This window comes from Pithys albifrons, chromosome 5 (genome assembly GCF_047495875.1).
Source record: "Pithys albifrons albifrons isolate INPA30051 chromosome 5, PitAlb_v1, whole genome shotgun sequence".
Taxonomy (NCBI): Eukaryota; Metazoa; Chordata; class Aves; order Passeriformes; family Thamnophilidae; genus Pithys; species Pithys albifrons.
In genome coordinates this window covers 29,729,966-29,745,697 of record NC_092462.1, presented here as the reverse complement: position 1 = coordinate 29,745,697, position 15,732 = coordinate 29,729,966, and the positions used below count along the sequence as shown (strand labels likewise).

Here is a 15,732-nt window from a genome sequence, read left to right as displayed (position 1 = left end):
CAAGTCCTGTAGAAAAACACTTGCTCTGATGCACCTTTCATTAAAGAAATGTAAACCTTTTACTGACTAGTGCTAATCTGTAACTTCACCAAGATGTTAAGCTTACCCTTACCTTCTAGAACAGTGTGGGTTGCCTGTGCCTGCTTTCAGGATGCACCAGCATCTTTGAGCACAACATGGTGGAGCCATCTTCTGCCTAGGTGGTAACAGAGCTTATTTTTAACTGTAGCCTGTATACCTTCAGCTGTAGACAAATTGTTGACCTGTCATGATCCTTTGTACCTGAAGTGTATGCTCAAAGCTGTTGTACGGGCAGCCTGACAGAAAGAATTATGTGCTTGATTCATGATTAAAATATGATATGAAGGTACCCAGGTGGATTTCTGGGGAGCCTGTAGGCAGGTAGGTGTCTTGACTTGGAGAGAGACCATGGCACAAACCTACACAGCACACCTGTAGGTGCTGGGTCCGTCTGGGAAGAAAGCCTTAAGCAAGGGGTGAGTGGGAGGTGGCCACCTGAGCAGGGTGAACCTGCAGGGCCCCGTGGCACATGGCCCCTGCTGTGTGGCAGCTGCGTGCTGGCAGTGGGAGCTGGGGGCACACAGAAAGGGGGCTGCAGGCAGGAGCGCCGGCAAGGGGGAGAGGCAGCAGAGCCTGGGGAGCTGTGGCCACCAAGGCTTGTGCTTGTGAGGGGCTTGTAAGTACTGTTTCTCTGGATTTTCCTAAATCTTTTCCCAGACACAGATTTGTTGTGTCTTGCTAAACCACATTGTGTTATAGTCTCCAAAATTATCTCTAAGAAATCATGAGTTAATATTACATAATTCTAATTGATTTTTTCTAAGTGTGGAAGAAAAAATTTTCCAAGTTTGTCAGGACGCGTGGCAGTAGTTTTGGGAAAGGGTATGCTTTTATAAAAGTCATGAAGAATTTAAAGAGATGCCCAGCATACTTGCTGTCTTTGACACTCCATAAATAACATCTCATTGAGCTACACATCTGAAAAGACAACCAGAGATCAGGCTTGGTCGTTGTGGCTATGAATATATGTCATGGAGAATTTATCATCCAGAGTGCTTCTCCAGTTTCTACTTCACACTTTTACAATACCATTAAGCGTTGCCATTTTACTGCAGTTTTTGGTAATGTCAGAGAAAGAAGTAGCAGTTGTTAACAAGAGAGAGGAGGTGTAAATGTGGTATCAGTCTTTGACATGAAGGTGTGTGTGAGAGAGAACCCATTGATTTGGTTTTTATTTATGCATGAGTATTTTTACAGCTGCGTTCTACATGTGCCTGTGTTCCCATGCCTGTTAATGAGAGAACAGCACTTAAGTTTATGAAGCATGGAAAGCGTTAGGGTTAGGGTTAGAGTTAGGGTCAGGGTTAGGGTTAGGGTTAGGGTTAGGGTTAGGGTTAGGGTTAGGGTTAGGGTTAGGGTTACGGTTAGGGTTAGGGTTAGGGTTAGGGTTAGGGTTAGGGTTAGGGTCAGGGTTAGGGTCAGGGTTAGGGTCAGGGTCAGGGTTAGGGTTAGGGTCAGGGTTAGGGTCAGGGTTAGGGTCAGGGTTAGGGTTAGGGTTAGGGTTAGGTAACTGGAACATGTCTGTGTTAAGACAACTATGAGTGCAGCTGTACAAAGACATGTGATTTATAAGTCCCCAAATATACTTGTTGCATCAGGCTGATTTATTTTTTTATCACTGTCTTGGGTGTGAAGTATAAATTTCCTTCATAATGAAGGAAATACTTGGTGAAATTTGTGTTCAGCAAGTAAATATTAAATATATTTGCGTTCTTTTTTCCCCTTTTTAGATCCATTTCAGTTCCTCACCAAAAGTGAACCTGCAAAGGAGCAGCCAGCTCAACCAGCTTTAGCTCGGAAACCCACTGTGATCCGAATTCCAGCTAAACCCGGGAAATGTAAGTTCTTCTCCCAGATTGTCTGAAAAATATGTGAGAAAATAATTTCAGCTGAGACTCAATATTCACTATTTGATTTGCTGTTTCCTAGCTATATTAGCTGCCAAAGGAATCCCATGGTACAGTTTGACCAGACAGAGGAGCCAACCTAAAGGCTGTGGTGGGAGGGAGAAATAGATGAGAGCCACAATCCGCTCTCCCTGCCTCCCAGCTACCTCATCTTGCTCCCTCCCTTGCACCAAGTTTGATGTCTCAACCCTTATGAGGCTAATGGGTATCAGAGGTGAAACAGTGTGGGGCCAGATCTAAACACTGGTAGGAAAGAGCTGGAGGAGACCCCTCCAGCAGAAGCAAACTTTTTTTGTCAGCTAAACCATATTATGGAGCCCATTGGCCAAATTGATTTTGGCTCTGACTTCAGCTGAGGTGATTTTAATGCTGCTCCCAAACTTCCTGGGATCAGGGCCCCCACTTGTCAAAGAAATGACATTTGTGCATTAAAGTTTGCTTCAAGCACAGCTTAGTTGAGATGTTTAGCATAGTTTTCACAGTTTACATCAAAAATTTCCTTTGACCCTTCTCTAGATTTGAAATCTGGCCATTTAAGCAAGACTGTTTAGGTAGCAGTTTGAGGGAATAAAAGAGATATGTGAGAACTGGGATGTGAAAACCTGATGTGTTCAATTTTATGTCAAGGTCTTGATTATAGTTTTGTGAGTTACCATATCCCTAATGCCTTCCACCTGTAATCCTTTGCAGCTTCACAAATGACAGTGACAGTGTCTCAGAGTGGAAATTTATCAGAGCAGCAAGGTCTTTGTGTTGATCTTTGTATGTTGGGGTACATGCTTCTGTTTAGCCTTCTGTTTTATCCTCAGGGCTTAGGGAGAAATGTCAGTATATAGTTCCTAAAACTCGTATTTCAAAATTGTGTTTTGCTGCACTGAGTAGTCGTACAGTCAACTTGTGGCAACTGTATGTACAGGTGGCTTTTCTCCTAAGACTTTTCTCTCATTATTTCCCAAGTTCTCATCTCCCCCTGTCACCAACCCAGTGCTAAAATACTGAATTTTATTGTTCCCTGCATATCTGAGAAATGCAGTGAAAATTATTAAAAATGCAGAGAAGACTGAAGATAAAGCTATGAGGAAAAGTCTTTCTGTTAATATCTGATTGTAGATAAAAGGATTTCTTCAGTTGGAAGAATGTTTATGAACCACTATAAAGAACCCATCATATCATTCGTCTCCTTAAAGGAAATTGTAATTTCTATTACAAAAAAAACCAAAACCAAACAAACCACCACCAACCTCCTGACAATTTTTTTCGGTTTTCTTTTTTTTTTTTGCCTGAGATGGGATTTCTTTTGAACTTTTAGATAACTGGTCCCTTGCTGCACTCTAGTGGTAACTGAACTTTCCAGAGAAGACAGCTCGTCATTCTGTACTTAGCTACAAATGTCAGGAGGGTGTGAAGGACTGTTTTATGGGAGTCTGTGACTGAAGATTAATGGGATATGGAGGAACAGAAGCAGATTCCAAGAAAGCAGAGTAGCTTTTTGTCAGATAGGAGCTGCTGCAGAAATGTAAGCTTTTAAATGTTAAAAAATGAGAAAAGTACAACTGAATCAACGTATAACATGGATATAGTGGGATTTACATTGTAAAAGGGCCACATAAACTCAGAACAGGGGACCTTTCACTGTATTGAGGGAGATAAATTCTGTCAGGAACCAGCACGAACCAGAAAGAAAAACTCCAATAAACAAACAAACAAAAAACACCAAAAACCAACCAACCAACAGCAACAAAAAAAGGTGGCACAGCACTACCGAAAAGGAGACAGCGTTGATGCTTAAGTATTTGAACTTCAGTGATGTATTCAATTAGCATCAGCATTTTGGTCGAGATGTCATTAGAAAGGAAGCATTTAACTTCCACTTCAGTTATTATACGTAGAAATCACTGAAAATAACACCTGCCATCAAGTTGTTCATGTTTTTTATCTTCCCCTAGTTCCTTTAATTTTGGTCTTATGAAGAGTAAGCGAGAGAAAATTAGGCCATCCATGTACATAGCAAGATTTGAAGTGGATAAATAAATCTCTCATGCTTTTTATATGTTAGTAAGGTGTGATAAGAGAAGATTTCTTTTGCAATTACTGTCAGGTATTTTTACTTTTCATTCATCACACAACCTTAGAAGAGTTATGAACATCCTAACTTTTTTTCCCCATGCTTGGTCACTCCCAACATGGTAATTGTGACTGGCTCCTAAGAATCAAGGATTTATCCTTGAACTGAATCACTTTTTAAATATCACAGCAGTGTTCTACATCATAGTAATGCAACAGGAGTATTAAAAATAAACAACACCTCCTTCCTGTGTGTTGTTTCTTTGTTGAGAATGCTTTTCATGAAATGAGCAACTGAAAGTTTTCTTTTGGAGGGCATCTCTCCTCTTTATTTTGGCATCATTCTATAAGTGTCCAGGTTCGCTACACATTTTTTTACATAACTCTAAGTCCAACTGGAACTCAGAAGATCTTAAGTCTCTGAAGTTCTTTCTGTGAATTTAATTTTCTTGGTATACAAACAGATCGTAGAACAGATGACAAGGTTCCAGTATATAAAGACAAAATATTTGGTAAACACACTGACAAAACATGTCCAAGGGCTTCCCACATTTCAATGGCAGAGACATTCAAAGCAAGTGTCATATAATCAGCAGAGTTTTGTATTCCTTATTGTGGCTGAGGACATCATCACTCTTTCCTAGTAAGATCTGTACTGTTTCCTCTTCTGTGTCCTAAATTTGCTTAACTCCTTAAAGACTGGCCAGAGCTTCTGTATCTGTTTTCTGTCACCCTGAATTTTGTAGCATGCAATAGTTTGTTTTCTTGCCTTTACCTGTCTGGAGATTCTTCCATCCCAGTCTCCTGATCTTTCAGGGTTACTTGAAATAACCCTCAGCTGTTTCCCAGCCTGAAGGACATTCCAGGAGCTGACAGCTGAAAAAAAAGTGAGCCAGTTTAGAAATGTGGCTGAGAGATGGTGATGGTGTTTCAGGGTATCTAGTAATGAATCTGACATTCCCAGGAGTAGAAACTCTTCTACTCATCTAATATTAGATCAACAAGTTTTGCAGCTGGAACCCTGAAACGAGAATAACTTGCTGGTGTCCTGAGAGTAAAGTGAAGATCTGGTATGCAGGGTGGGGAGTACTCCAGAATTCGGCCTTGGAGTTGCAATGTTTGCTTCATGTCCCTTTTCACTAGTCTTTAAGTGGTTCTTCCCAATGGCTGCCCTGGCTTTGAGGAAGGAAGTTGCATGCGCTGAAAAATGCCCCATCCTTTATTGTTGGTTCATGTAAAAAAGGTATTTATTTGGTCTTTTTACAGCTTCAAATGACATCGCACATAGCCCTCCGCCACTTCCTGCTGAAAAGCCTATTGGGAACACATCTGAGATCACAGTGAGAAAACCCAGCAGTGGTGACCTAGTGAAAAAAGGGGTAAGTTAGAACTATTTTCCTGTATTACAGCTTTGCCTCTTCTGGTTGACAAATCTCTTGTGACTCTCAAGCATTTGTAAAGTAAGTTATTTGAAGGACCAAAAGATGAAAAGGACTACTCAAAAATCTAAGGCCTTTTTCTTTTAATTATGTTTTCTAATTTAATTAGGTAATTCAGACTGCTGTCAGTTCTGAAAAGCTCTTAGGTGATTTTACTGATCTTTGATCGCAACTATCTTCAATTTTCTGTATTTGTCATCTGAAATCAGGATATTCTTCAACTTAGTTTCAAAAGCACTGCAAAGTGGTTCGAAGTCCCGTGGGATTTGCATAATGAAATGTTGTCCAAGTCCTTAGAAATGTACGTTTTTTACCTTTGTACACACGATACCTCTTGATGTCTGTGCTAATTTCCAGGCAGAAGAAACTTTCCTGTTAAAAATGAAGCTTGCTTTTTTTCAGCTCTTCACTTCTAGTTTTTTCTACTGAGTTGAACTACCTCTTTTGGAAAGTAAAGCGCTGCTCCTGACTCCTGAGCACACACATAATAATGGTAGATGTGTAGCCTATATGCCCTTTGACACAGATTTATGAAAAGCAATTAAAATAAACTAGAAAATTACAGTAAAATTTTCCAATGCCAAGTTTTGTGATGGCAAGAATGACAGAGAATCGTGTGGAAACCACAGGCAGTAAAAATATCAAATCAGATCAAAAGCCCTCACTAGATGGACAGCTACCAACAAATTGCTTTTTAGCTACCTCTGCTATTAAGGTAAAGGGTTTTTAAATGTCATGATTGAAAAGGCTATTCAGGGTGGTCCCATCTTTTCTGGATAATGCTGAAAGAAAATTCTGATACAAGACATTGAATAACATTTTATGCAGTGCAACTCCAAAACTTTTACAATGTCATTCAAGTTATTGTGACAGGCATGTATAAGCTTCAGAGAATGTTTATAAGAAAAAGATTGCATTGAATCCACTGAAACACTTGAATCTTCTCTTTAGAAAGATAAGAACTGTGCTTCTAAGACTAGTATTGTTTGTGAGAGGAAATGGTTAAACAGCAACAGTAAAAATTGTTGACCATAAGTAGCAGTTGGCACAGATTTCTTCCTTTTTTATACAGAAGAGGAAGATTTTTGATACGAGGATAACATCTTCATCTGAAAGTGGCAGGTTGTTTTCTTTCTTATGCGGATCGTTTAATCAGGACATTAATTTGGGGATCCAACGGAAGGGCCAAATTTTGTCACTAAATACATCTAGGTATCTTCTAGGTGGTAAAAATCACAGAAGTTGTTTATGAGTTTCAAGCACATTCAAGCACCTAATTAAGTAAACAAGGCCATTCAGTCCTATTTAAAACTGCTGGTTCAGAAAGGATCCTTTTGAGCCCAGATTCATCACTCTGCTTTACCACACTGTTTCAGAAGCAGCTGTGCTTGTTCAGCGGAGCTGGCAGGATTTTCTGGCACTGGGATGAAAACGAACAGCAGGAGGCAGTAAGGATGGTCACTTGTTAATCCATCACTGTGGTCCAAGCCCTTCAGACATGGCACATGTCCCCTCTCCTGACTGCTGTAGGGTAGTCATCTCTGGCAGGGCCAGCATGGCCAGATGGGAGGAGTGATGCCTTAATCTGCCAGAGGAAGATTCACTGAGGTTTATCTGTTAGATCTTTAGGAAACATGTTTAGATGCCTTCTTCAATGGGAGATAATGTTATTTGCAAGAGACACAGTCCTGTGTGAGTTGCATTAATGCCATGTTTTCTGCTTTAAGTCTGTTCAAAGTGTTTCATGTGTCAAAGTTAAATCAAATTTGATAATGTGAAATCCTATGGGCAATATAATTGTGCATTTGTATGAGTCTCTTGAATTTGGCTCTTAAGTCTTTACTGCCATGTAGTAGGAAAAGAGGGCTGGGTCATACCTAATGCATAATTTAAACTGTGTTTCAGGTAGTAAACCAGGTTATTTACAACTCTCTCTATGTCCAACAAGACTTTGAACTGCCAGAACACACCATAATAATTACCACTTTACTCCCAGACCTCCACAAACTCCTCTTTTTCATGTCTATAGGATATAATTTAATATAAGAAATACATAATTTAAGCAAGATCTGTCTTGGTTTTTTCCCTTAGGCTTAAAGAAATGTCTTTTTTTCTTTTGAATCATTTTAGGAGCTGGATCATTCAGAACAGGGTGTAGTGCCTCAGCTAGAACCTATACCACCCCAAAGGTAAGTGCAATTTTTCAGGAACTCACTTAAAAGTTTCTGAATGTGTTTTGGGATTAATTCATCTAGTAAGTCTCAAAGTAGACACTACCAACCCTTAGTCATAACTCTACAGTCTTGGCTAGGTAGTATGCTCACTAATAAATAGGCAGGACCAGGCTGCTAGCAGATTAATACTTGTTTGTACATTATTGGTATGAGCAGGGAGATTATAGGACAGCTGCTTGGTTTTTCAGCTAATGTACAGTGGATGCTGACAGGCATTCCTTTCTGCATCCTTAACCTTTTCACCCACACCACTTGCACTTTTGGCAGGGTTTGAGTGGTGAGGGAATGGAGGTGGCAGATGCTGCCACCCTGAAAAGGGCAGATGCTGCCCCAGCAGCTTGCCAGGAGGACTGGCTAGTTTATACAGTTCAGTTCAGACCTGAAACACCTGTGAAGGTGCAGAATCAATGATAATTTGGGGGGAATTTTATTCTTTTGTACCAACAAGAAAAAAGGTCTGCAGAGGCAAAAGTTGCTGGACCACCCTTAAATTCAGTTCCACTCAATGCCAGAGGCACAGTGGAGGGAGATATGGCATTGACATGCTAGTCCACTGTGGCCATCTCACCATTTTTATTCTGAATCTGTGAGGTTAAACACAAGAGTTTGCTCTGATGTGTCAGGAGAAGAGAATCTTTTCTGTTGTTGAACCCACAAGGGAACACCTTATTATTCCCCCTTATGGACTTCTTACTTCTCCACATTAAGTTTAACATAGCAACATTCCTGATTCTTACGAGTGTCTCTGAAACTTCAGTAAACATTTTGTCCTTTCACTCCTCTGCTCAAATTGGTTTGGTTTGTTTGTTTGTTTTTAACTAAGCAGTAGTAATTTGCTGAATTGATTGTTAGAGGTCTTCTTGTTTAGTTGAGTTGCCGTACAAACATATGGGTTGATCTGTTTACAGATTCAGTGCAATCTAACTAGGAATTTCCCTTTTTGTCAATATTAAAAGTGCTTAGTTTAGGATGAGGCCAAAAAAGGGGAGAGGTGAAAGTTGAACAGAAGTGGAAATTGTTTTTGAAATTTAAAAATGAATTCATGCTCAAATAGTAATAGAGAACTCTTATAAGGAGCATTAGTAGAGCACTAATATCTTCTAGAGTGGTGGATGACACTCACAGAATGTGTTGGAACGATACTTCAAAGATCTGCCAATGCACATTTGTTGGGGCTGATAATTTTTGCAGACCCTGCTGAATTACATTGTATGAATAAAAGTGAAACAGTTATAGCAGAAACTTGCAGTAACAGTCTGAAGATTTTCCAATAATAATCAAACAATACCTTACCTTTGGAAGAGTGGTAGGGCCAGGGTTCTTAATAACAGGAACCCTAAATTTTATGTACATAGTTCTTGTTTATAATAGAGGTGATTCTTAATTAGCAATTTATTGATTTGGCCACACTCTTTGATTCTAAAAATCATGAGTTCTGTGTACTGTATAGGCAGCTTTGTTGAATCAATGCTGAGTAAGGGGGATTTTTTAGATTTTAATTAAAAAAAGAAACATTACTTCTGTCACTTGCTAATCTCTGATTTTGATTTCTAAACTACTGGTACATTAATGAGAGTGTGGTACCTCCAGCATTGCCAGCGAACTTGAGTATGTTCACTGGTGTTCTTTCTGCAGTAGACATCTGTTGTTGCATAAAAATGGTAAATTCTGCTATTGGTGGCATTGTGCAAAGTGGTGTCCTATGTCCTGAGTTTCTGCAGGGGTCCAAAAGTCACTTCAGGGAAGTGATATCCCAGGGAATGAGCTAAGCTGATTCCCAAAGACCAGTGTTCCCAAAAGCTCTCCATAGCAAAACTTCATCCTGCAGCAGTTTCAGACAAAGCTCTTCCAAAGGTGCTTATGTGGTAGGCTCCCATGAAATCTGGCAGGCTGTTGATGTGCAAAAGTGGTGAGCAGACTTGGAAATATGTAGTCAAAGGAGACATACTATACATACTATACAGCACAGGTGACCATCAATCTTGTTTCCTTATTGCATGCTCTACAGCTGGGGCAGTGGTGGAGGATAAGGGAGCAGGCTTATTAATATACATATTTCCTCTGTTGGTTTTCATGATTTTTAGGCCTGTGGATGGAAAAATTATACCTACTCGACCTCCCCCACCTAAAGGTGCTCCTGGAAGGCCACCTCCACCAAAAGTCTCTGCAGCCAAGACCTCCTCCCAGAAGGATGCTCTTTCACGATCTATTTCTGACATAGTTTCTGACAAAAAAACCAGCAAGTTCAGACTGGGACCCAAGAGAGCAAAAAGTGCAGTCTTTAAAAATCCAGATCCAGCATTACCTCCTAGACCTAAGCCGGGTCATCCTCTCTACAATAAATACATGGTGAGAGCTGAGATATTCTGAGACTGTTGTTGTTTTTATAAAACAGTGCTGGTTAAAATAGCAGTGAAAAAGATAGTACAGTAGGTTACTATTACGTGTCATTCAAAGTATGTCTATCAGCATAATCATCCTTAGAAAATACCAATAGATAAATAGTAGTAAGTCCTGTACAGTAATACCAGAGAAAGCAATATATAAATGCAAAGTATAGATATATGTGGTATATTTTGTTTACATACAATTTATGGTTTTTACATATATATATATATATATATATTTATATATATATTTATATATATATATATTCTAATGCATAGCTTTTGGGGTTTGGGGGTTCCTTGTACAGCCATCAGTTCTGAATTCTCTTATAGCACATAAAATGATGCTAAATAATTGCATTTGTGTATTGGGTTTACCCATATATATCAAAATGCTTAAGAAAATTCGGAGGCAATAGAACTTAAAAAGTAGTTGACCTTGCTTAAGCAAGCCTGCAAAGATTGAGAAATGCTAATCTTACATTTTCATCCTATTGGTGCCATCCCTTTTCATTATAAAAATGTTTCTTTTTGCTATTTTATGGGTTATTAGGGAATATGAAATATAAATGGATCAGCATTGCAGATAAAAAAGAGAAAGTGTTTCCCCAGATACTTGAAACTGGTCAGTGATGGAGATGGTGACTCCGTGAATCACTACTGTTGTCAAAAACAGCTGCCACACAGCCATGAACATGAACAACATCAACATTATGCATGAAGTGGAAACTTCCTGTTGCCTTCTTTTTGGTCTTTTGCTCTTGCATTTAGATTTTGTAAATGAGATTGTTTATTTCAGTAGATCACTAGTAATTCCCTGCCCCCAGGTGCTACTGTCAAGGAAATTGTCCTTCCAAGTTGTTTTTCCAGCGCCCTTCATGACAAATGAATACAATTCTGCATCAGAATGTCTTTCTAAATATCTTGTACCATATGGTATGATACCACTTAGGTGTCTAAGACACTTTTAAAGTAGATGACACCACCTGGGTTTCTCAAAGTGGCAGTTCATTTCAGCAGCATTCTATTCTGAATGCCTTCCAAAGGAGCCTGTCCCTTTCCACTGGACTCCTAAATTAGTTGCCTGTAGAAGGTGGTCTGAATAGTTCCGTTTTCACTCCTAGTGGGAATTTGAGGTGCTTAGAAGTGAAAAAATTTTTGATTTGTCTGTGTTTCTGTTCTAGCTGCCCATGCCTCATGGAGTTGCCAAGGAAGAGTGTCTTCCCAGGAGCACAGGAGAACCGTCCTGCAAGGTAAGACGCTTTTTTCTGCTGGTAAATACTTAATGAGCAAGACTCTGGTTGCATTAAAGTATCAAGTGCCTTAGTCTTTAAAGGTTACACTGAGAAATGTAATCAAGATTTATTAAATACTTGTGCTTCTTTTATCCAAACAAAGCAATCACCAAAACAAAACCCAGGAATGGTGATTTGCCTTATAGCACAAGGACATTGTGCTTATGGAGCAGAGCAACAGTAATTACTGGAAGTGCCAGAAGGGAGAGGAACCAGTAAAGTTCCTCTGTCTCTGTGCTGAGTATCTGAGAAGTGAGCAAAAGATAAGCAAGTAGTTTTATGAGGTGCTGTACATGATACATCAGTGAATTGGCTCTGACATACATCCTTGAAAGTATTTTCCTCTCTCTGTTTCTACAGATCCTGACTTGGTTTTAGGGCCTAACTGCATTAATATTAAATAGCTAGTGTAAATTATAGCTATGAGCAGTCTTTTTGACTATTACTAGAAACCTACATGGCTGAAATAGATTTCTATGCAATCCGTTGTTGTCTGTTGTAATTCATATTACTCTGTCCTTATCCTTCTCCACGTTGGGCTTTTTTGGTTGGGATTTTTGTATGCAATGAATTATTTCAAATGTAATTCACACACCATGATTGTCATCAGCAGTACAGTCTAAAAATTCCTGGTGGGTGGCTCAGCATTTTGAATACAATTTCCCTTTTTAAAGACCCCACAAGGAAATTGTCAGCTCCTCTCAGTGTTACCTTTATGTAAGGTGGCTTCCTTGCCCCTCTAAAATGCTGCCCCTGCTGAGTGTGCTGGGGAGGGTTGGATTGGCTGTTCGCTTGAGAAGGAGTGACTGGTGGCACAGAGCACCCAGCAGCAGTGCCAAATCTGGCCACAGCCCTTGCAGTGAGTGTTGCTAGCAGTGCTCCAGATTTCTGACCCACAGAGGCTGTGTCTGTAATGGGAAAAGATACATGCCTTCCTTTTACTGGCTCTAAAGCAGATTTTGGTGAAATATGTTCTGGGTTACACTGGTAAAAGGCATACAGAATTCAGACCCATAGCTGTGTGACCAATAACTGTTGCCTCCAAAGGTTTTTCTCCAATATCAGGACAACGTTGTGTCCAAAGTAAGAAAATTACTTTTGGAGTATGTAACAGATCTCTGTTAATATGTTCCATGATTTATCAATTACTTGGATTTACTTGTTGTTTTTAGGATTCAAACCACGCTCCAAAAGTTTCTGACACAAGTGCACCTCATGCTATTGTCCTGCATGATTTTCCTGCAGGTAAGTAAATGTGAATATTCTATAAGCTTGTTTTACTCCAACACTTTCAGATGAGAATTTTCTTAGGAATTAGAACTTAAAAATGGTGTGGCAGCTCATTCTGGAAGGTCTGCATGTAGTTGTTCAAATCAATGGATTGACTGTAGATGGGCCAGTCTTTCAGTTAAAGCTCCCTGTTTTATCGAGTAATAAGTAAGACTTTTTGAAAACTCATTCTGTTTTTGTCTGTGGTATTTATATTATGAAGGTTTTACTTAGAGAAAATCAGTGAAGTGTGGCAAGTACAGTTAACTGAAATGATGTTGTCTTACAGAGCATGCTGATGACTTGGACCTTCGTTCTGGAGACATCATTTGTCTTTTGGAGAAAATCGATGCTGAGTGGTACCGAGGAAAATGTGGGAATCGCACAGGGATATTTCCTGCCAACTTTGTTAAAGTAGTTGTAAGTAGGCTTTGTATACAGTCCTACATAGATCCCATTTCATTTGTTTTCTGGCTCTATTTTACTAAGGCTCTTGTGTGTTTAACTCCATTCTGTATTCAGATAATCTCTTATCTCACTGACAGCACAGAAGACATATCAACTTGTTTGTGTGTTGTTAGAAAGATGCTTGATTTGGCATGACCAGCTTGTGTTATGGGGAATGCTTTGCTGTGAATTTAAAGCCAAGTGAGAAAAATCACTGCCCTTATCAGATTCTCTTTGTTAACATGGGTAGTTTCTTGGGGTCTGCAGAGCAGATTGTTTTTTTGACAGCTGCATGTAAGAATAAGCACTTGGTAAGATGGTTGCTTTTTGTGCCTTCCCCCAAGTCCCCAGCTTCTCTCCTTTTCTTGTCCCTTGGATTAGAATCACCACTTTTATAGCCATGTAGTGAAATAGGTCAGGGAGCAGTTTGGCCCAACAAAACATGTTTGTTTTGTTTCTTCATAGAATATTGGGTTTTTTCCAACAGGATCAATTTGCCTAAGTGGCTTACTAAGTGGCTGCACAAATGGCTGTGCTGGCACAGTGCAAGGAGATTGTGTTGTTGCAAATGAGCAGCTTAAAGCAATCCTGTTACTGAATGTGACACTTGACAGTAAATGGAAGGCAAGAGCAGGTGCTGTTTTGGGAGCCCAGAGCAATTAACTGAGTGCCTCCTCTTTCAAAGAGATACAATATGGTTCTCTGTGTCAAATGATGGGTCACATCTATTGCAAGCCTGAGTCTGAGACTGATGTCCATTTGGTGACAGTAGAAAGGGCATTGGACTATCCACACTGGCCATATGGACACGGAGGAATGCCAGACTGACTCCAGGATCAGTGAAGGTGCATGGCTTGGCATTAAAGACAGTCAGTGTCTGTGTTGAGCTGGGACGGCTGGCAGAGATGAGCTCTGCTGTCACGTGGGCAATACCAAGGATTTGGTAAACATCAGGGAGTGTATGGTGTCTGTCTAGTTTGTAATGGTGTTATTAGAGAAAAATTTTAAGATGTGAAAAGTGCTAAAGAAGCAAAACTAAACTCATAGTAGTAATGGAACTATGCTTGATTCACTTTCATGAGAAAGATTTGTTAGCTAAATGGATTTGCTTCTACACAAACCAGCCATTTAATTTAAAAGCTGTTTGTACTACTGATGGCTAAGAGAAAAGATTTTATGTTAAAGCAGTGAAATGAGTATTTGGAGTCAAATTCAGCATTGATAGAGACAGACACAACTTCATAAAAGCTAGGGAAGATGCATTTCAGATTTCTATTTTAGTTGTAAGATGTGGTTACCTTTTGAGGGCAAAAATGTTTTGTTTCAGAATTTTTATTTTTTTTAAGAAAGAGTGCAGTACACAAGGCTAGTTTGCTTGAGTGAATTCTGCTGTTAATTCATGTCAGATTTGATCTTGGCACAGGGTCTCTGCACAGTATGCCACAGTGAGGTTTACAGTATTGAGCTGGGTAGTAGGTTAGGTCTGGACACCGAACAGTAATACACAGTTACTACTTCTCATAGAACCTTCAGAGCACCAGACAAACCAGCTCCTCTGGCAAGAGCACTGCAAAGATTATTTGTCCTAAAAGGGATGGTGGTTTCCTCCAGTCCTTCACATGAGCTACTTTTGTTGGAACTGGCTGATACCATAGTGGGCTGTAAACCAAAGCTCCTTGCCAAGGTCTCTAGGCTTGTAGTCTTACACATCTCACAGATCATCCTTCATGTCACACCAAAAATACAATTCAAATCCTCTTATGATAAAGGACTTGAATGTTTTCTGTTTGATATATCCATGTATTGATTTTCTAAGCTGTATTTTGTCAATTCAGGTGAGATTTATGAGATGTATTTTTGTGTGGAGGGCAGCTGGCTACCCAAGCACAGGAAGGATAAGTGTAAACAATAATTTTGTCTATTGTGATATATTGTGCTAGTAAATAATAAAGAGCAATTACCAGTTAAAATTTTGGAACTAAATGCAGCAACATGTAGTAGCATCCAATCACATATTCTGTCAATCAGTCATGCCATAAGTAGAAACAATAAACTAGCTTTGTAAAAGAAAACATTAAATATTGATCCTTGTTTGCATAAGGTTAAAAAATGAGAAATCAGGCATAAAGCCCCTGCAATTTACATTAATACGGTCATATAGGAGAGCATTCCAGTGACTATAGAACATCACACATCAGAAAAACAGATTATTTAAACCAGTTTCAAGTTTATTGTGGTTATGTTGCCATTAGCTTGAAATGGAAGATTTAACTCACTTTGTTGTCTTATTAGATTGATGTTCCAGAAGAAGCCAACAGGAAAAAAATATCCTCTTCATCACGATGTATTAAGTGAGTCAGATAAATCTTATTTTCTTTCTCATGTTGATTTACAAGGAAGTAAAAAGAAAGATTAACTTTGAAGTGGGTGCGGTCAGCAGTGAGGTTAATATGGTCAAAATTTTATTCCCCAAAATATATTTTAAAAATTAAAATATGTTTTAAAAATCTGAATGTTTATGATATTTTAGTAATACTGATATTTAGGTGAAAAAAACGTAAAACATCACTGTCATGAAAATTGGTTACAGAAACCATGAAGCAATCTGG

At 39.3% G+C, this 15,732-nt stretch overlaps 1 protein-coding gene across 4 annotated transcripts in view; it reads left to right on the top strand.

The window, feature by feature from the left end:
- The window catches only part of SH3D19 (SH3 domain containing 19), an 84,938-nt gene that overhangs the window by 61,133 nt on the left and 8,073 nt on the right, over nt 1-15,732 (top strand). For all 4 annotated transcript variants that reach the window (XM_071556088.1, XM_071556087.1, XM_071556089.1 and 1 more), the window contains exons 8-15: nt 1,812-1,919; nt 5,319-5,431; nt 7,622-7,680; nt 9,810-10,074; nt 11,297-11,365; nt 12,580-12,652; nt 12,966-13,096; nt 15,416-15,474. In XM_071556088.1, the coding sequence (XP_071412189.1) occupies nt 1,812-1,919; nt 5,319-5,431; nt 7,622-7,680; nt 9,810-10,074; nt 11,297-11,365; nt 12,580-12,652; nt 12,966-13,096; nt 15,416-15,474 (877 nt within the window). The remainder of the gene's footprint in view (nt 1-1,811; nt 1,920-5,318; nt 5,432-7,621; nt 7,681-9,809; nt 10,075-11,296; nt 11,366-12,579; nt 12,653-12,965; nt 13,097-15,415; nt 15,475-15,732) is intronic.